Here is a 21,257-nt window from a genome sequence, read left to right as displayed (position 1 = left end):
AGTTACAGATGACGGTGAGTGACTGTATAGGTGCTAGAAACCGAATCCAGGGCTTCTGGAAGAGCGGCCACTGCTCATTTTTTATTTATTTTCTTTAATTGAAAATAGATCCTTTTCATATAATATTCTGATTATGGTTTCCATCATATTCTTTCCATTTCCTCCCCACTTCTGTATGGATCCACACCTTTCCTATATGTCCTTAGAAAATAGATGGACATCTAAGAAATAATAGTGGAACAAAATAAAAATTAGAAACAGATGAATCAAAACAAACAAATCAGAATATTACAAAACAACCAAACAGGAAAAGGGGGGTCAAAGAAACACCCAAGAAATACATACAGGCACAGAGACATTCACCTTAAGCCCCACCCTACTGGAAGCCATAATACATGCATCAAGTGTGAGACCCAAACAGGAAAAATGTAGCTGGCAGGTTGAGTTCCATTTGCAGTTAACAACAAGTTCCTGTGTGCGACGTGTATGCTTGACCCTCCTGTAATGGATGTACTTGATTACCTGCAGGAGGGAGGTGAGTGGGCAGAAAATTATGTCAGGATTTAGCTTGCCCCTGGTTGGATGTATGTGGGAGTTACGTTGGCATGGAATATGTCAGGATATATGCTTGCCCCTGATTGGACCTGGTAGGAAATACGGTTTAAGCTTCTGCAATGTGTGACCCCTCACCATTTTCTGGGAACCCAGAGATGGACCTGACCAGAGATCCACCCTCCCAGGGCGAGTATTTAATTAAAGCTTGCTTCAAATCTGGTTTGAGATTGTGGCATTAGTCTTATTCCCTACTGGTGGGATTAACAACAGGACCTGTAAGGTTAAAAAAAAATGCCTTAACAACATTATGAGACAAAGAACCTCCAAACATGTTGAATTCACTTTGTATTGGTTATCTGTTGCTGGGTGTGTAGCCTACCCTTAAGACTGGTTTGTTTCCACGGTGAGACTCCCTTGAAGTAGCCTAATTTTTCATTTGCAACCAGCTATTGGAGCTGGCTTCTGGGTTAGCGTTGGGGACATGTGTCCACTTCTGTCAGATCCAGGACCCCAGCTGGTGCAGAATCCTGCAGGCCCTTTTTGCAAGCTGCCTCAATCTCTGTGAGTTCATAAGTGTGCTACCCCTGCTGTGTCTGGAAAGCGTTCATTCCTTGTGCTCTGCATCACCTCTGGGTCTTAGCCTCTTTCTGCCTCCTCTTCTGCAGAGGTTGCTGGGATTAAACTCCCTTACATTTTACTCTAGCGAAGACGAGATACCTGCTTTTATGCTGGCTCTGTGTGGTTGCATGGTTGTTATCCCTTCCTTTCCTTCTCTTCTCTGCAATTTGCATACATATATGGTCACTGAAAAAAGGAAAAAAAAATCTCTACTACTATATTCACCAACCAGCTGTTTCCCCTCATGAGCTCTGTTTTGCTTACTTTCAAAATCATTCTTACCACCAACAAAAGAACTCTTAAATAATGCCATTCGTAACTATGTGTCTCTTGACTAATTGTAGACCGGATACTACACAACTTGTAGTGCACAGGAATGATGAAAGGTAATTACTAATGTATATTCCTAAGGTATATATGTATGTAAGGAGAATAAATAAGAGCTAAAACTCTCTTCTTATTCATGTAGCGCCTGCGCGCGTGCCCGTGTGTGTGTGTGTGTGTGTGTGTGTGTGTGTGTGTGTGTGTGTACAGCAAGGAAAAGGTGAGTTGGGATAGCTTTTGAGATAGGAAATCACTAAAAATCAAAGAAAAATGATGAGGATGCCTTTAATGTAGGTAGCCTTTAACCATTAATGTAGGTAGCCGTTAAGGTGGAGGAGAGTTGCAAATATGTGTGTGTGTGAGACTATCATTATAAGATATTCAGTGTGACATAAGTGACTTATCTTGAATTGCATATTGGCAAAGGAGGACTTGGTCTAGGGTATAAAAGTATAAACATCGGGATGGAGTCAAGAAAATGTACATTACTCTTCCAACACCAGTTCCAGTACCATATGCTGCTGATCAGAGGTAGGGTGCTCATCACAGACAGCTGGAAGAAGCATTTTATACGGAAATACATATCAAGGTAAAATTGAGACCTAATTTACTGAGTAGTTGCGTGTAATTGATGTTGTGTTATATGCCATCCAGTAAAATGATGCATGTTCATTCTTTAACCATCCTGCACTTCTGCTTTTATTTTAGAGTCTTAAATCCTGAGCCATTAATTGCATCCATATTTGTCTGCAAAGGATGCCCTGTTAATCCCAAGCCAAATCTAGATTAATTTAGGACATGTATCTAATATATCCTTCCAGATGTACAATTACCGACATACTTCTAGTGAGTTTTATCATACATCACTGGGTCCCGACATTTCTTTGTGAACTCTGTAGTGTTTCTTTTTAATTTTTTTGATACTTTTTGAGATTATAATTACATCATTTACCCCTGCCTTCCAAATTTAACCATGTATTTCTTTTTTGATCTCTTTCAAATTCATGGCATCTTTTTCTTCAATTGGTTTTCTCTCCATGTGTGTATACATATTATATGGAAACATACACATACACACACAAATACATTAATACAACGTGCACAAAGTGTACAGTGCTACTTGTATGTATGTGTTTTCACGACTATGTGGTAATGGACAACCCCTTGTCTCTGGGTTTTATTTATTTGTGCTACAGAGGAAAACATACAGACAGACAGACAGACGAGCATGCATATTTTAAACTGAGTATTACCTTCAAGTGCATCTGTAGTTCCACCTTACAACTCTTTATATGAACAGGCGTTTCCTCTCCTGGGGGCGTCTGGCATCTTCCATCTGTGCTGTGGAAGAGAGGTTAAGAGGGCGTGGGGCAAAGAACTTCTCATGAGGGTTGTTTTTCTAACCAAGAAAGATTGGTCCTTCTAGTAAAAGGGAGGGGGAAATGAAAAGAAAATAGAACACACACACACACACACACACACACACACACACACACACACACAGAGAGAGAGAGAGAGAGAGAGAGAGAGAGAGAGAGAGAGAGAGAGAGAGGAAATGGGTGATTTTATAAGTCACATATTTTTACTCTCAGAAACTGTAAGCAGCTGCCTTTCTATCACTGTAAATAAATACCTGAAATAATCCAATTTCAAGGAAGAAATGCCGTTTGGTTCATGGTTTCAGAATCTAGCTTCAGACTACTGTGGCCCATTGAATCAGGGCCTGAGGCGAGAGCAATATGGGTAAAATCTGTCTCCTGATGGGTGAAGACACAGTTTCTTTTCCTCCTGGCCCTGCAGCCATTTAGCCCCAAGTAAACACACAGAGACTTGTATTAATTAGAAACTGTTTGACTGAAAGCCGTGCACACGCTGAAAGAGTAACGTGCCAGATTACGGATAAGCAGCAGCCTCGTGGCAATACATAGTTTAACAGAGAAGGGTAAATAATTAAGAGAGCTAGCCAGTAAGATGCCTAAGCCACTGGCCAAACAGTTTATATTTAATATAAGCCTCTTTGTGTTTATTTTAGGCAAAACGGCTGTGGGACCGGGCGGGAAATAAACTCTGTTTACAGACGGGGCCAGAAAACAAGAAAAAAGGAACCAGCATCTATCAACCCATGTACCCAGTGACATTATCTCCCTTCGACTAAGCCCCATTTCTTAAAGGTCCCGCCCCTTTCCCGAAGAGCCAAAGACTGTCGAGTGAGCCGTAAGAGCATTTGGGGCACATCCCACATTTAGATGACATCATAAAATTATCACACAGGCCAGTGGGTAAACAATGTATATACTGCAAATTTTTTTTTTTTTTAAAAATGTGACTCAAACGTTAGAAATAACTTTCCTATACATCTGAAATAAAACCACACATCTCTCTCTACATTACAGCGCTGGAATACAAAGGAGAAATTAAAGGATCGTAATTAAATAAAATATATGTAATTTCAATGTAAAATGTTTGGAACAACTGACACAGAAAACATGGAAAAACGCACCTTTATATGTGGCATCACTGAAGCTGTGACTGCCGTGGGTACAGAAACACTGAAGCCTTTTCCATGACAAAGAATGATTTACCCATATTAACTTTCAGTCTTTCAAAAATATATTTGCCTGCCTGAGTTAGTGTAGGTTAGAAGACAGCTTGCTTTGCCGTAATTGAATGGCTCCTTACACAGTGTGGATTCTGGGGTCAAGCTATCAAATTTAGGCTGTCAGTTTGATAGTTTGCGGCTGCCCCTACTATTGTTTTTGTTGTTGTTGTTTTTAAGTTTTTACTGTGTGTGTGTGTGTGTGTGTGTGCTTTGCTGGATATTGAACCCGAGACCTCGTGCATGAAGCACATGCTTTTACCATGGGGCTATATCCTCATCCTCTAAGTTCAATAGCCCCTTCTCACTTCCTAATTAAAACTTTAAGTTAAGTACAGTATATAGAAATACTATAGTACAGTTTCACGCACCCTTCCCTAATTTCCCTGTGTTGGTAACTATTGCGGTAAATAAGGATCAGGATAAACAAATAAGCCGAATAGATGTTTATTCAGGGAGAAATAACTTACAACCTAGACAGATGAACACCAGGAAATTCAACCCGATCCTCTCCTGTCCGAGTCACGCCAGAAAGAGAGCGCCTTCCTGGCCCCCTCCCACCTCCTTCCTCAGGTCACCTCCGCCCATAGCTCCACCCCCCAATGGGCGTGGTCAGTGCTACAGAAGGACTACCTCACTACAATTCCCCTTTTAGTCTAAAGAAAAGATTTAGGCTTAATACAAAACTATATACAAAACAGTGAATAACAAGTGTGCTCTAAGAAAAGGAAAATCGAGAACAAAATGACCTACATATCTAGTCCTAGGGTGAGGGCATAATGGAGTTTACAATAGAGTTGTCCTAAGCTGGAAAACGTAAGTCTAGTACCTAATATATCTAACTAGGAAGAGAGAATAATAGTTGTGATAGTTTAATCTTCAACCTCATCAAGACCTGAGAAGGAAAATAACAATACTAGAGTAGACAGGAAATGCGGATGGACAACTTCCAAAACGGTGCAGCAAGGACAGAAACAGCAAGCCACCTGAACAGTCACCCTAGGTCTCACAGCGACGTTGGTACACCCAGATTTGGCTAAGGCCAAGAGAACTTGACAGACCACAACAACAGCAGGGAAATAGAATGGCTGTCTTACCCTGACTTGGCAAGGTCAAGCAGTCTTCTATATTTGTCTCCTGCAAGCACATAGGACTGCATGTCCAAATCAGTGGTCAAGGTGGGGGCAATTCTATGCCCAACAGGCCATTAGCTGAGGCGAGATTGAACTCCAGCAGGAGCAACAACAGTGTCCAACATATTTTCGGGAAAATGCACGGTGCTGTCAGGAGCAACAGTGTCTCATGTCAATGGAGTACTAATATTAAAACATTTAAATGCCATGTTCTGCATGTCTATGAAGGATTGAAGATTAAGCATCTATATCTGACTAATCTCATAGGTACAGGAAATGTGAGTGAAGATAATCTGTAATACTCGGGAACTTAGCTAAAAAGACTGATTAAAACTTTCCTGAGTAAAGCAGGAACAAATACTTAAACAATATAACTATTTACATGTACCTACATGTAAATCCCTAAAATAGAGGTAGAGTATAAGTGTCAAGACAAGAGGTAGAACTATAAAGGGCAGCAAGATAAATATCCCAAATTGTATCAATATACAAAATGTCTTGAACACAATAAAAGTATACATACATAGAATATAGTAAAAAATAATGTGCATAAATATTATAAGTGGAAACATTTAACACAATATAACAAAATATAAACTTAATTTTACATAGCTTACCACATAGGAATACATAACAATGTAAGCTGTAAAATACTATCTCATTCATACTCAAATTCTCAAGGAAATAGGCTAATCTACTTATATCCCATCTAAACCATACCTTTACCCACCATTCCCTATTCCTGTCTAAAAGATAAACCCAAGTGTAAGCATCACCCAATCCCAAATAACTAAAACCAACCCAAAGACGATGACTATTATCCCAAATTTCCAAGGGTAGGGAAAGGGGGCGTAGTCATATTAAGATTACTTCCTGCTGAAATGGGACGATGATTGCTCCAATGGATCCTGTAGGAAGAAAATTTTTAGCAACCAAATTTCTCAACAGAACTGGCTGTGACATATGTAGTTAGTCACTGTGTGGCAGAAAATTCTTGACTGTAGTTCTATTTGAAACTGGCCAGGGTGTAATAAAAAGGTGCACCATTACAGCTAGCTAGTCATGAGTTGTCTCGAGCAAAACAGTCTCAAACCGGTTTTAGGGTGATGTTTGTAGTTCCGATGCATCAGGTTGAGTCAAGTGGAAATGATGATGTGGGGCCCCATCTTCTTTCCGGAAAGTTCAAAGACTGCTGTTAGGAATCGTTATTATTCCTTGTGGAAAAGTTACACATCAATATTAAAGTAAAATTTTCAAGTTTTAAGGTATGCATTAGGGAAAGACAACAATAAGCATTAAAAGTATGTGAGAAAATTAGGATTTCAGAGAGAAAATTGCATAAGATGTGAGTCCCCAGATTTTGTTTCTTCTGCCTTACACCAATTGGCTTCTTGATTTAAGGCAGAAACCATGAATTTAATCTTAACAACATGCTTGAATTTAGAGAAGGAAAGCCAAATCCAACTCCAAAGCCAGCATTGGTTTACAAAATTTGGGACTTCAGGAATACTAGATAATAGAGAGAAATAGATTTCTATATAGAAATAGTTTACTACAATTAAATATTTTTTTTTTTTTTTTTTTACCATATATCAGATTCTGCTTCCTTAAGTGATTGTTTCTGAAGAGCTGTCTTCTCTTCTGTAGGCACCTACATGTTCAGTGTCTTTTGGCTGTTTGATGATAGGTTTTCTCTGTTTTCCTGTAAAAACAAGAACAGAACACTTCCCCTACCTTTGAGAGGCCTCCGCACACCTCATAGGACCTAGTTTGTTGGATGACTTGTCATTTCTCTTCATTAAGATGTTTCTCTTGTTCAACTCGGATCTTGATTAACTTAGATGGTATCCATAGTTTTTCTTCTCCTGTAGATACAAATGCAAAACCCCTACCCCAACGTAACACATATCCTGCTTTCCATTCTGAGGTCAGTACATCCTTGAAATACACTGGCTGATTTAGTTCAGAAGTTTTTTCTATTGTCCAGTGTCTTTCTGCAGCTGTTTTTCCTTTTTCATCAGCATTAAGAAAGTTTAATGTTAATAAAGCATTATGTAATCTGTGTTTGGGTGTTTTGGTTCCTCCTGCCTGTTTATGGAGCATTTCTTTTAAAGTACGATTGGATCTCTCAACCACTGCTTGTCCTGTAGGATTGTGTGGTATACCAGTTATGTGCTTTATCTTGTAATACTCAAAAAACTCTTTCAATTTGCTGGAGACATATGCTGGAGCATTATCAGTTTTTATTTGTGCAGGTATGCCCATAATGGCCATTACCTCTAAAAGGTGCGTTATAACAGAATCAGCCTTTTCAGAGCTCAGAGCAGTAGCCCACTGAAACCCTGAAAATGTATCTATAGTGTGATGTACATATTTTAATTTTCCAAATTCTGCAAAATGAAACACATCCATTTGCCATATTTCATTCCTATTTATACCTTTAGGGTTACTGCCTGGTGGTAAAGGAGTTTGGTTATAGAATGAGCAAGTAGGACATTTCCTTACTATTTCCTTGGCTTGTTCCCAAGTGATAGAAAAATCCTTTTTTAAACCTTTACTGTTCACGTGGTGTTTCTTATGAAACTCTGAGGCTTCTAGCACACTTCCTATCAATAAACGATCAATTTCATCATTGCCTTGTGCTAGAGGACCTGGCAGACCCGTATGGGATCTGATGTGTGTTATATATATAGGATGAGTCCTCTTTCTGATAGTATCTTGTAACTGTATAAACAATGAAGTTAATTCTGTATTGTCAGGAATAAATTCTGCAGTCTCAATGTGTAAAACGACTCTCTCTGCGTATTGAGAGTCAGTAACTATGTTGAGGGGTTCTTTAAAATCCATAAGTACCATGAGAATGGCATACAATTCTGCCTTTTGTACAGAATTGTAAGGGCTTTGAACCACTTTGCTAATATTTCCTGATTTATATCCTGCCTTACCTGATTTATTTGCATCAGTGTAGAATGTATGAACTCCAGAAATAGGTGTTTTTCTTACAATGCGTGGAAGAATCCAAATCGTTTTCTTTATGAATTTGATTCTCTCAGTTTTGGGATAGTTGTTGCTAATTGTTCCCAAAAAGTTACTGCAAGCTCTCTGCCAATATTCGTTATCTTTCCATAAGGAAGAAATTTCCTCATTAGTTAAAGGTACTATAATTTCTGCTGGGTCCCTTCCTATTAGCTGACGAAGTCTTAATTTACCTTTTATAATCAAGTCAGAGATCTTTTCTATATATGTTTTCAGTTTTTTATTCTGTTTATGTGGTAGGAATATCCATTCTAATATGATATCTTCTCTCTGCATCAAAATCCCTGAAGGATATTCTCTAGATGGTAATATAACCAGAATACAGTCTAGGTTTGGATCCACACGGTCCACATGTGCTTCTAGTATCCTCTTTTCTACCCATTCTAATTCCTTCTCAGCTTCAGCTGATAGTATTCGATGGACTATTCAAGTCCTTATCTCCTTTTAGGGCCATTTTCAAGTTTTTCAAATCATGCCCTTCTACTCCAATTATGGTTTGCAGTTGAGAAATCTCTCCTAGTAATTTTTGAAGATCATTAAGAGTCTGGTAGCGATCTCTTCTGATCTGTACTTTTTGTGGTCTAATTTTCTGTAGACCTATTTTATATCCTAAGTAGTTGATAGACTCTCCTTTTTGTATTTTTTCAGGTGCAATTTGTAATCCCCAGCAAGGTAAAACTTCCTTTACTTTCTCAAACATTTTTTCTAATATTTCTCCTTTAGAGTCAGCTAACAATATATCATCCAGGTATATCCCACTTCTGACACCAGATATTGCGGTAAATAAGGATCAGGATAAACAAATAAGCCGAATAGATGTTTATTCAGGGAGAAATAACTTACAACCTAGACAGATGAACACCAGGAAATTCAACCCGATCCTCTCCTGTCCGAGTCACGCCAGAAAGAGAGCGCCTTCCTGGCCCCCTCCGACCTCCTTCCTCAGGTCACCTCCGCCCATAGCTCCACCCCCCAATGGGCGTGGTCAGTGCTACAGAAGGACTACCTCACTACAGGTAACAGCTTTCAAAACTATAATACTTTAACGGCACTAGGACATTAAAGATTGCTTTATTGCCTTTCACATCCTTTACCACTTCCCTCCCACCACAGCGATGCCCTAACCTCTGCCACTCATCAATTAGCTTAACCGTTCTGTAATTTTTGACATATTAAGACTGGTATAACAGTGAAACAATGCAACTGTAAACTTTGGGTATTTTTAAAAATTTATGTCTAATTCTAGGTAATATATCTAGGTTATTACACACCTCAATAATCCATACAATGATATGTTCATGGATCATTTAACTATTTGCTAGCTTATTCAGCCTTCCACAGTGTGTGTGTGTGTGTGTGTGTGTGTGTGTGTGTGTGTGTGTGTGTGATGGCTATGAGTGATGAACACAAACCCTATGTTAAAACCCTAACCTTCAGTGTAACTGGACTTGCAGACATAAGTTAGTTAAAAGGAGGATAGGAACCTGCAATAATAGAATTAATGTTCATACAAGAAAAAACAGAGAAAATGCTTGTTTTACGTTATGTGAAGCTAGTGGTACTCTCATCTTGGACTTCTACTCTCCAGCATTATGAGAAAAAAAAAACTCATCAATTAAGCAATCTATGCTAATAGATACACAGGAAAAAATAATTCTAAATTGCATTCCGACATTTGAGTTCAAGTTTCCTAGCTGCTCAGAGTTATAGCCAGAGTCCTAACAATATGAGCGATTGTGTCCAGAAGCCTTTCAATTTAACTCTCTTCCTTTCCCTTCTCAATCCCTATTACTCCCCATTGTTGTGGGGGTAGTCACCTGAGATGATTGCTCAGACATGGATTTAAACCAAGAGAAAGTCTTTATTCACCGGGTGGTGGCCACACTGGGAGTTCAGGGCGAGGCTTTAAGCATGAAAACCTTGTTCTGAGTGATAAGCCTCAGTCAATAAGAACAGATTTATTCAGAAGTGGAATTACAGAAGCAAAAAAAAAAAAAAAAAAAAAAAAAAAAAAAAAGCCAGGTTGCCCCAATGGACTTTGGTGGAGTAGGATTTTTGTTTTGTTTTGTTTTGTTTATTTTGGCAGGTTGCACTGATTGTGTGCTGAGTTTTATGGCCTGAGTACTTCCATCATGGACTCAGCTGTGCTATGGTCTGGGGCTCTGTTATGCTCATCATCTATTTTGTTTGTTTTTGTTTTGTTCAGTGGCATTCCCACTTGTTGGATTTCAGCCTGTGCTCCTATTTCAGAATCTCCCTGTTTCTCTTTCTGGGACCTCCCTTTCTCATATTTACATGATTCCCTCATTTTCTCATTCAGGTCATTGCTCAAATGGTATCTTACCAAGCACAGTACTCTGGTTATGCTCTTTGCTTTATAAACACCATTATACACACTACAGTATACTGATATTTATTTTGACCACTGGAATTTTTCCATGGCACCTCTCTGTTCTAATAAACTACAAAATTATGTATTATTTTTCTTCCTGTGAAGAATGCTCAGTCTCTGACAGGACACGCCCTCAGCTGCTGCAACTAAGAGCAACACCAGAGCACATTCACTATGTTCCCTTTTAAAGGGGCCTTGCTGATTTCCCATCTCCCTTCCTTCCTTCCTTCCTTCCTGTCTGTCTTTCTTCTCTGCCTGTCTCTCCCTCTCCTCCCCCTTCCCCCCCTTCCCTTTCCTCTAATGAAAAACCCCTCCATGTGGAGAAAAAAAAAAAAAAAAAAAAAAAAAAAGCAAAGTCTCTGTGTCACTAAATAAGCAGACACTATGACACTTATGTCAGTAGCACATAAAGGGCCCTCATAAACATGCATTAGATAAAACAGGGTGAGTGGCAGGGAACCTTGCATCCAGCACCAAGTCTGCCCCTACCACACTGTTTAGTTTTGCCGATGTGGATTTCCTTGTATGCAGTAAAAAGGTTTGGGTCATATTAGAAGAGAAGCGTCCTCCCTTCCATTGCTTAAATTTGGCCCGCTCTCCCTAGTTTGCTTCTATCCATTGCAGGGCTTCCCCTACCTTCCCTTTTAGATATATCTTAACTATTTTGACATAACACACACCAATAGAAATTCGTCTTCTGTTGTCAACTGTCCTCTAGGGCTGACATTTGAATCAATAACCTGTGCTGAAATTATATGGGAACTTATAATGACTTAGGTTTCACGTGATACTCTATTAAAAGAATTTTTTTTTTTTTTTTTACACAAAGTGGTCTTTCAATTTACATTGCTGTTAGGCACCTCACATTTATTATTTAAGTGCAAAATATGAGCATGAAGACTGAGGTCACGTCTTCCTTTTGTTATTAAACATAAAAGAATATTAAGATTCTGTAAGGAACTTACCACACGAGGTATTACACGAGGTATTAATGAAACTTAGCCACTTCCTTTTTAAACTGTTTTTTTAGAACTGAAACTTCATGAACTGCATCATCAACTATAACTTCAAGACATGTCTATATTCCTTTTAGAAACAAAATGTCTTCAACATCCTCAAGAACTGTTTTCTTATGAATCACCAAAACCGGTTGTCTGAAAGGGACCTAAAACTTGGTGTGATTTTGTTTTTTGTTTTTTTCAGAAATATTTCTCAAACATCTATTGTTGGTCGTTGAAGACCGAAAGCCAAACTAAAATGATCCTTTCTTCAAGAACTTTATTGCAAAGAATCAGTTCACAGCGAAGAATGGGTTAATTAATAAAGAGCAAAAATCAAAACAGTATTTATTTCATGAATTTCCCACCCTCCGGTAAATTATTCCGGTAAGAAACCCATTTTTTTTTTTTTATTTTTTAAGCTGCAAAATAAATCACATCACTTTATACAGGGGACTATTTTCCTAAAGTCCTCGGGTGTTACTGGCATAGCTTTTAAAATCAGCACGCACGAGCAAGGGGACGCTGTATTTCCTGAAGTAACTTTCTAATCCTAAAGGTGTGGGGCGCTGTGTAGGAGACGCAAACGAAACTCCGAGGACTGCACGGATTCAGATGTCAGCGGGTGAGAAAACTGCGAGTCCCTAAAACAAACGGCGCGGGCGGGCACGAGTGACTCCTTGCACCCTGCAGAGCTGCAAACCGACGCGCGAGCCTGCTCCTGGGGCGCGCGCCGCAGACCACGCTTTCTGCGGGACGGGTGGAGCTGGCGCTGCAAACCCGCTGGCTGCGCGCGCCGCCTCCGCCTCCGGCTCCGCCTCCGGGAGGCGCTTGGCTCGCTACGGCAAGTGGCCGGGGCCAGTTCCGGCGGCGCCGGAGCCCGGCTTCCGGTTCCGCCGGCCAAGATGGCGGCGTCCAGGGGCTGGAAGCTGGTGCCGCTCCGCGGGCTGTGCGCCCCCGCCGCCGCCTCGGCCTCCTCCGCCTCTGCCACGGGCAAAGCTGACGGCCCAGAGGCGGCGGCGGCGCGGTACCCGCCGGTCGTGGCTTCCATGACGGCCGACAGCAAGGCGGCGCGGCTGCGGCGGGTGCAGCGCTGGCAGGCGGCGGTGCACGCGGCGCCGTCGGCGGACGAGAAGATGCGGATCCTCACCAAGATGCAGTTCCAGAAGTACGTGGTGTACCCGCACACCTTCGCGCTGGGCGCCGACCGCTGGTACCAGGGCTTCACCAAGACGGCGCTGCTGGCGGGCCTGCCGCGCGCGCACGGCCCCGCGCACGCGCCCTCGCCCCCGCCCCCGCCCGGCCTGGACCTGGCGGGCCTGCGCGCCGCCGTCCGCGACTGCATCCTGCAGGAGCACGTCTACCTGCGGCGCCGCCCGCGCATGCACCAGCGCCTGCACCAGCACCCCTTGGGCCAGCGCCACGCCCTCGCCTCGCCGCTCCTGGACAGACTCGTGGAGACTCTGGTGAACCTGCTGGCCCCGCTCAACCCCGTGCTGGCCACCGCCGCCCTCGGTGAGCCGCGCACGCACCGCTCGCGCCCAGAACCCGGGGAGGTGGGGACGCCGTCGCTTCCGGCCTGGGAAGCCGGCTCGGTGCGCTGGGATCCAAGGATCCCCAAGTTTCTCGGGGCTCCCTCTCCACTCCCTCTACCCCGCCCCACCTCACCCCACTGCACCTCCCAGCTGCCTGTGGCTGCTCCCTAAAGTTTAGGCGCTGCTGAAGTTCATCTGGTTTCCGAGCCTGGACCCGGCTTTGTGTCTGTCTGTCCAGCCAAAAGTTTTAAGAGGCTTTCAAGAAGTGGAACCAGCTGCGGGTGGGGAGTGAGGGTTAGGGGTGGGGGTGGTTGTCTTTTTGACCCTCCCTCCGCAGGAAAGCTGGGTGGCCATGGGTAAAAGATCAACCTGTCTTACTTTGCCTAGTTTCGTTAGTTTAATACTGTTTGTCCGTAGAGTTGAGAAGGTTAAATAGTAGATATTTTGCTAGAATTCCTAACATTTCCGTAACAGTTACTGTGTCTGCTCTTTTTTTTCCCCCAACTAATTGCCAACTAATTAATCAACACACTGGGTATCATGAATTCATTCTATAAATCAAAAGAAGACGTATACTGAGTGTTGCTGTCTTAAGACCCACTATCTGGTTGATTTGGGGGTCAGGACTTAGGCCCAGTAAACAGACACTTGTTTGTTCAGTAACATTTTTGTTTGTGTCTGGTGGGGATGGTGGTGCCGAGGATTGAACTCGAGGACTAGAATACACTCTACCATTGACCTACACTCCAGCTGACAGAATGTTTTTTGTAATGCATTGATGGGTCTATGACTTCATATTTATTGAACTAATTCTTCATGGCTGTAGGTGTGTGCTGAACTGAGCCGTGTAGTGTCTGTATTGCTTCCCTTTCTCACTTATAACAGAAGTGGTGTTAGGAAAACACAGTAACTTTTGACTAGTCACTTTCTGTGACTTAGGAAGCGTGGCTTCCTTCATTCAGACCAGAGGTCTTGTATAAAATGGCAGTGATTGCAGTCATGTGTAAAAGTGAAGTTAGTGCTTCATAGAACAGTTTGCACTTTATTCCGGAGAGCGATACGCCCGCCATCCATTCGAGCATCTTCATTAACTGAGTGACCCCGTTGATGAACAGTGTTTAGCATCGTGAAGTTCTGAGTGCTGTCCTTGAGACTTGTAACGCAGATTCTTCATCACTGTAATTTTTATATCCATATACTGTAGACACGCCGCTCTTAACATGTTTATGACTAAGTCAATAACCAGTTTTCTCTGAATAACTAAGAAAACTTTGGTTATCTTTTGGTAGATTTTAAGCGCCCTGTTGACTTTTACTGGCACCGTGGTGAGGAACGCATCTCTGCTGGTCATCGAAAAGGGCGTATTGATGCTCTACGATATCAGATAAATGATAAACCACACAACCAGATCCGAATATCTCAGCAGCTCCCCGAGGTAAGGTTTTGTGTCCCTTGGCATCAGTTGGCCAGGTGAATTGGATGAGGTATTTTGGGTAACCCTCTTGCCTCCCGTGTTTGATTCATGATGGCAACTCATCTGGAAATCTCTCAACTTTCTGATTGTGTATGGTCAAGTAATTTTAAGCATGTACCACATTCAATGTGGTAAAATCAGTTTATGATTATATATTATAGCAGGATTTTTAAAATTTTGTTCTATGTATGACCACTTTGGGCCTATCAGTAGTTATTAGTGTAGCTGAATACGTAGCTTTTGAAAATGTTATCTGAAAAGCACCAAAACTCGGAGCATTTCAGAGTTTTGAATTAGGAATGTGTTTCCTGTAGACTGTGTGGATGTTCTAAACTGTAAGTGCACTGACATCGGAAACCCTTCTAGTCCCTAGCATCTTGTTTCTGAGATACTCAACATGCATAATCAGATCATTTTGTAAGAAACAATTCATTGGAAAAGTGTTGTATCCACTTCATTTACAATTGACTAAGATACAAATGCTTCTGAGTTCACTTTGTGTTTTCTTTTTCTTTAAGTTTGTGCCCTTGGATTATTCCATTCCTGCAGAAATTCCTGTTATGCCGTGTAAACCAGACAAGCTCCCATTATTCAAACGGCAATATGAAAACACCATATTTACTGGTAAGTTGCTCTTTACTTATCAATCCATAAGTATACTCAGAATGTGCAGAGCGAAAGCATGCTTTAACTTTAGTGGAAATTTAAATTATTATATTTTATTGTTTTTAACGGAGACAGGTTTTCTGTAGCTCTGTTGTATTTGAACTCACTATGTGTTCCTGGCTGGTCTTGAACTAGTGGCAGAGCCCTTTAGCCTCTGTCTCTTAGAGTGTATACTACCACACCATGTAAAGTTTAATTCTTGGAGACTAAGAAGTTTGATTGGCTATGAGCTATATGATATCATTCATAATCTCAAGGTATTGTAACATGAATGATAATTGGAGAAAAATTAGATCTTTGAAAGGAGTTTTTTTTTTTTTTTTCCTCGTCTGCCGAATTGGCAACATTTAACCTTTAAAAATCGTTATATGGAAAAGTAGCTTGTATTTTGTATGTTTAAGTATGGACTTGGGATCCTGACTGGCAGTTTGTTGACGCGACACGTGACAGTTACGTACATCAGGGGTTCAGGCACTGGTAGGCCTCGTGTCTGCCCTAATGAACGCTCTTGACGTTTATCCCTCCCATACACTTATTAGTTCCTAGATGACCCAACAGAGACTTTAAGAAAGCAGAATGTTAGTCCTCCAGGCCATTTTATTCGACCTTCCTCAGTCACTCGGTCTTAGTGGCTGGGGAGTCTTGAAACTACTTCAACGATGAAATCGGGCATCTCGGTGTTGTATGAAAGCTGGGCCACTGGTCCTTTCTGCCTTACCTTTCTTTCCTCCTTTTTTACCCTCCCCTTCCCCCTTTCCCTTTCTTTCCTCCCTTTTTACCCTCTGTTTTGTTTTTCTCTTCTTGCTCTTTTTTTCTTTCCTTTCTTTGACCCTGCCTAGGTTAACACTCGCTGTGGGGGGACAGAAGACCTTGAAACTCTGCAGCCCACCCTGCTACACAAACGCATACTGTTGGAGGCAGGGCGTGTGCCACAGTGCCAATATTGTGTGTGTTCAGGGTCAGAGCAGGGCAAAGCAGAGTGCTAGCTAGGCAAGCACTCTGCCCAGTAAGCTCCTTACTTTCCTTGCTTAGAAAGGGAATATAAGAACCTTTTTAAAAAATGAACAAATACTATTATTACACTAGTTGCAAAGAAGTCCTCTTGTTGTTTGATTCTTTTCATTGTGAGTGTGTGTGCACGGTGTGAGTGGGTGTATGAATACCACAGGGCACATATGCATGGAGGTCAGATGACTCTGGAGTGCATTCTTCTGCAGGTGGGTTCCAGGTTTCAACTAAAGTTATTGGGTTGCACAGCAGGCACTTTACCCCTGAACCTTTGTAAAGTACACACACCGAGGGATCCTGCAATAGTAGCTCTTAATAATGACTGAGAGAGTTGGCAAAATTAAATAGCAGAGGATTGTAAGTGCCGTTTATATTTGTGCATCTGGCTTACTTTGAGCCCGGTGAGCTTTGTGAGAATGAGCAGGTTGAGGAATTGTTTTCAGGTAAGGCATTTCCATGTGTGCATTTTGAGTCCATGGACTTGCTGTTGGAAACAGGTGCTTGAAGCAGATGCTAGATAGAACATGTGCCTCTGCTCTTCTCTGCTCTCATTTCATCTGAAATCTTTTTATTGTTTCCATCAGGCTCCAAAACAGCAGATCCATGCTGCTATGGCCACACCCAGTTCCATCTGTTACCTGACCGTTTAAATAGAGAAAAGCTGATAAAGCAAAACCAAGCTGAGCAGGTAGAAGTTGTTTTTAGAGCTAATGCCCTTGCAAGTCTTTTTGCTTGGACTGGAGCTCAAGCTATGTATCAAGGTAAGCCCAGTGCTATGGCAGTTTTCATCCTTGAAAGTGTAACCTGTTAAGAATGGAGTTATTCAGATTATTTTCTTAAGACACAACCTAGATCTGAACATTTTGAAAAGTTTACATTGATACAAAGTGCAGTTATCTAAAAATCCATAATGACATACATAAACTACTAGAGAGCAAGTCAGATCTTCGTGGGTTTTCTCATTTTGTAAAGTACTCGAGTTAGAAAAGTAAATGATAAAAGACATGGAAGTCAAGGTTCCAGTGAGGAAGCGCTCCCTCAGTTGATGCATGTGGGCCACCGGGCAGCTTTCTATGGATGGAGTGTTATGTTATTCACCTTTATGGGGTGCCAAGAATTGAACTTGGGGCTGTAGCCCTTTGCCCAGTGGGTCCACTGTTAGCTTGGAGACAGTGTTGAACAGACAGTAGAGAGCTTCTGGAAACATACTGTTTTCAGAGCGGTGATGTTAGAAGAAAAGTAGACCAGCGTAAGAAGTATGGTTTAAGACTGCAGTGTGAGGATGTAGAGGCCGGGCCTGTGCTGGCCAGTAAAGAAGGGGGAAGGAAGGAGAAACAGCATGACACAGAGTGGAGAGTACTGTTTCGAGCAGTTTCCCACCAGCCTGGTCCCACTGCCGCATCAGCCCCAAATAACACACAGACGCTGTGTTAGATGTAAGGCTATTAGTAGCGTTTCTTATCGGCTAGCTCTGTCTTAAATATTAATCCATTTCTATTAATCTAAGTGTTTCCACGTGGTCTTGGCTTCCCGGAGAGAGGGCCGGGACCTCTTACTCCTCTCTCGTCCTACATCTTCCTGGGCTGAGTTTGGACCAAGGACTGGTGTCTCCCAAGCAGATCCTCTACCATGAGCTGTAGTCCTTATCCTCCTGCTCTTTACCAGTCCTGGGTGAGGTGTTTGGGTTCTCCTGCAAAGTCTAGAGTTACAAAATGTGAATTAGATTAATTCTGCACAATAACCCAGGAGGGATATTAACACAGATTGTTCTTACTAGGAAGGGAAGATGGTAGGAGGTGAGCTTGGATTAGTCAGGAAGGGTGAGTGATACCTTCCAATGGCACTGTACCCTCATGGACTTTGAACTGTTACCTACTGCATTTGAGCAGTAACTTTGTTAGATGTCTCCATTAAGGATTAAAGATAAAATATATGTGTGGAGAAGTTGACTCCTGTCTTTGGCAGCAATTAAAGGTATTAAACAAGGCAGTCTAGAACAAGAGTGAAACCAAAACCTTGAGTAGTAAAGGTATTGAGGCATCCTAGAACCTTATGACCTGGGACACCAGAGGCAGTGACAGCAATTCTTAAAAACTCTTGTAAAATATTCAGAAGGCACTGGATTTTTTGAGGGCGTGGTGTTAAAACCATAGAAAGCTAGATTTTTTTTCCTGAGGATTTTGAGAGGATGTGTATATGTTTGTATTTGGTGACATGAATGGTCTTAATGGATACTGGGTTTTATATAGTGTTAGTGTGGATGTTTTCTGAGCATATTCATGCCATTGAGTTATATCAGATACAGGAGGATTCATGTGGGTAAAGCTTCTTAGGTAACTAAATGAATGCTAGAAGCTATTAGAGCTTGAAGTTGTAGAAAAAGATAAATCATAAGTTTGGGGACTCTAGATTAATACAGAAATAGGATATGAGTTAGTGGCAAAATCAGGGAGACTTTGGGATCTCAGGGATCTGGGAGTTCACAGGTGTTTACTACCCTCCAGTGTGTTTTGTTTTGATAGAATCCATCACTGTGTAAATCCCCACATTGCTTTCTTACAGGATTCTGGAGTGAGGCAGATGTTACTCGACCTTTTGTCTCCCAGGCTGTGATCACAGACGGAAAATATTTTTCTTTTTTCTGCTACCAGTTAAATACTTTGGCACTGACTGTACAGGCTGATCAAAATAACCCTCGTAAAAACATATGTTGGGGGACACAGAGTAAGCCTTTGTATGAGACCGTGGAAGATAATGATGTGAAAGGCTTTGACGATGATGTCCTCCTGCAGATAGTTGACTTTCTTCTAAATAAGCCAAAAGAAGACAGAACACAGCTGTTGGGAAGCCAGGAGAAAGCACTTGATCTGGGACCTTGAGGATATTTAAATTTGACCAGAGGAATAATAAAATCATTTAAGAATTATGTATCTGTCAGTTATTAAGCATGTTAGCATGTTGCTATTTTTGAAAAACAATGTTTCATATGTTTTCCTGTGGTTAACCCTTGAATTCAGATCTTTTACTGAAAGATTTAGTTTTAGACATGATGGCGATTTAAAAATGATATTTTTTTCCAGCTGGTGTGACTTAGGAGGCAGTGAATGGAAGCAGAGGACTCTGGCAAGTTGTATTCTGACCTGCACACATGTCCAGGGATTTAGATATAAACATATTCAAAATTAGTTTGAATTTTATATAAAATGAGCTTCATATATCATAATTGAGCTGGCCTGACTAAGTTTGTAGATAATTTTCTCCATAATATTCTGATTTTTTTTTTTCAGGAAAAAGCATTTTGTAATTAGGAAAATAACTTCATTTTAATAAGAAACAACCTTTCCAGGTGGAATGGCAGATGCCTGTATTCCCACCACTTAAGAGGTGAAGGCAAGAGTATTAATTAGTTCAACATCTTCCTCAGCTACTTAAACCCCCGGCTGAAACAGCTTTGTTGGGCGAACTCCAGTCAGGAGCCTTTAACATGTCAGACTCATCTCTAAACTTCACTGTGTTTGGAAAAGCATTTTTAAATCAGATTTCCTACAGGCCACTAAGGCACTCAGACCGAGGTCAGAGGACAGTTTGAAGTGGTTGCTCTCCTTGAACCATGCAGATTCCAAGGCTAGGATGCAGTTTAGCAGACTTGGCAGCAAGTGCCTTTCCCTGGTGAGCTATTAGGCCCACCCCAGTGACCTACTACCCTTTTTTATTACTTTTATTTGTGAGATGATATTATAATTCTTTCCCCCTGTCCTTCCCTCCCCATTTAAAAAGTTTGTGTTTATGTGCCTGTGTAATTTTATGTGTTGGCCACGTGTGAGTGCCTGCTGCACAGGAGAGCGTGTTCAGTCCCTGGAACTGGAGTTGGACATGGTGTTAAGCCACCTGACTTGAAAGCTTGGAATCAAACTCAGGCTCCCAGGAAGAGCAGCAAGTGTTCTTAACTGCTGAGCTGTTTCTAATATAATGACTTAAAGGAACCAACTGCCTTTGGGTTAAGAATGCCAACAATACTTTAAAGAAGTGAGTCAAATAATGGGAAATCTAATTTGGTAAATATAGTAGGAATCCTGTGTGTGTATACTAATCTTTTGCATATTAAAATGTAAATGAAATTTTGTTCCAGCCGTTGGTGATAAGTTCATTTAAGTAGGAAAAACAAAAATCATTAAATGAAAGACAGATTATCCTGTATTTTGCAGTAAATCAGTGATTATACAGTTGCTTGTCAGTATGCACCTCAATAGGCAGCCTGCTTCAACTGAGCTAGCTTGGTTTTTTTCAGTTATTAGCATTCCAATTTTGAATTACTTTAGGTCAGTTTCCATTGGGTTTAGCCTCTGGGAAACATGTCTTTAGATGATTAGCCATATAAAACTTGCCTTTTATTTGCAAACCAATAATATGAATTTTAGGATCTTCTAAAAATCTTTTAAGAAGTTTATTAATCATACAAATAGTGAATTTGGGCAAGATTTACAGCTTGAATGTACGTCAAACAAGGATAATTATGTCAGCAACTGTTCTTTGGTCATGCTATTTGTTATTTAATAGTGTTTTAATTAATTGAAGAGTAAGGAATCATAGCACCCAGATTCACAGATTTTTCTTAAGAAAGTGAAAGAACTGGGAACTTCACATTTATGTTCTTACGTGTCAACAACACTAAACAGGATCTGGGTATTGCCTGCCCTGGGCCCTTGTGGTGGGCCATACATCACTCTGGTTTGTGATGGTGTCCACCACTCTAACTTTTAACTCTGCTAACATCATTGGATCTACCTTATTAAGCTCTGGGAAATGCTTTGCTCCTATGACATTGAATTTATCACTGCCACAGCCTACTTTACTCTTTGGAGCTCGCAAATATTCTTAGCAAAAGTCAACCGTTACTGTTAATTTTGGGGCATCGGAATCTG

At 41.2% G+C, this 21,257-nt stretch overlaps 1 protein-coding gene across 1 annotated transcript; it reads left to right on the top strand.

The window, feature by feature from the left end:
- Positions 1-12,557: 12,557 nt before the first annotated feature.
- Mrps30 (mitochondrial ribosomal protein S30) lies at positions 12,558-19,261 on the top strand. The gene is made up of 5 exons (XM_051183091.1): positions 12,558-13,167; positions 14,477-14,622; positions 15,180-15,285; positions 16,920-17,096; positions 18,898-19,261. The coding sequence occupies exons 1-5, from the start codon at positions 12,558-12,560 to the stop codon at positions 19,212-19,214; spliced, it is 1,356 nt and encodes a 451-aa protein (XP_051039048.1). The 3' UTR covers positions 19,215-19,261.
- The last annotated feature ends 1,996 nt before the right edge of the window (positions 19,262-21,257 follow it).

The sequence above is a fragment of the Phodopus roborovskii genome, unplaced genomic scaffold (genome assembly GCF_943737965.1).
Source record: "Phodopus roborovskii unplaced genomic scaffold, PHOROB, whole genome shotgun sequence".
Lineage (NCBI taxonomy): Eukaryota > Metazoa > Chordata > Mammalia > Rodentia > Cricetidae > Phodopus > Phodopus roborovskii.
Note: the sequence above shows the minus strand (reverse complement) of the source record. Positions and strands in the feature narration are given on the sequence as shown.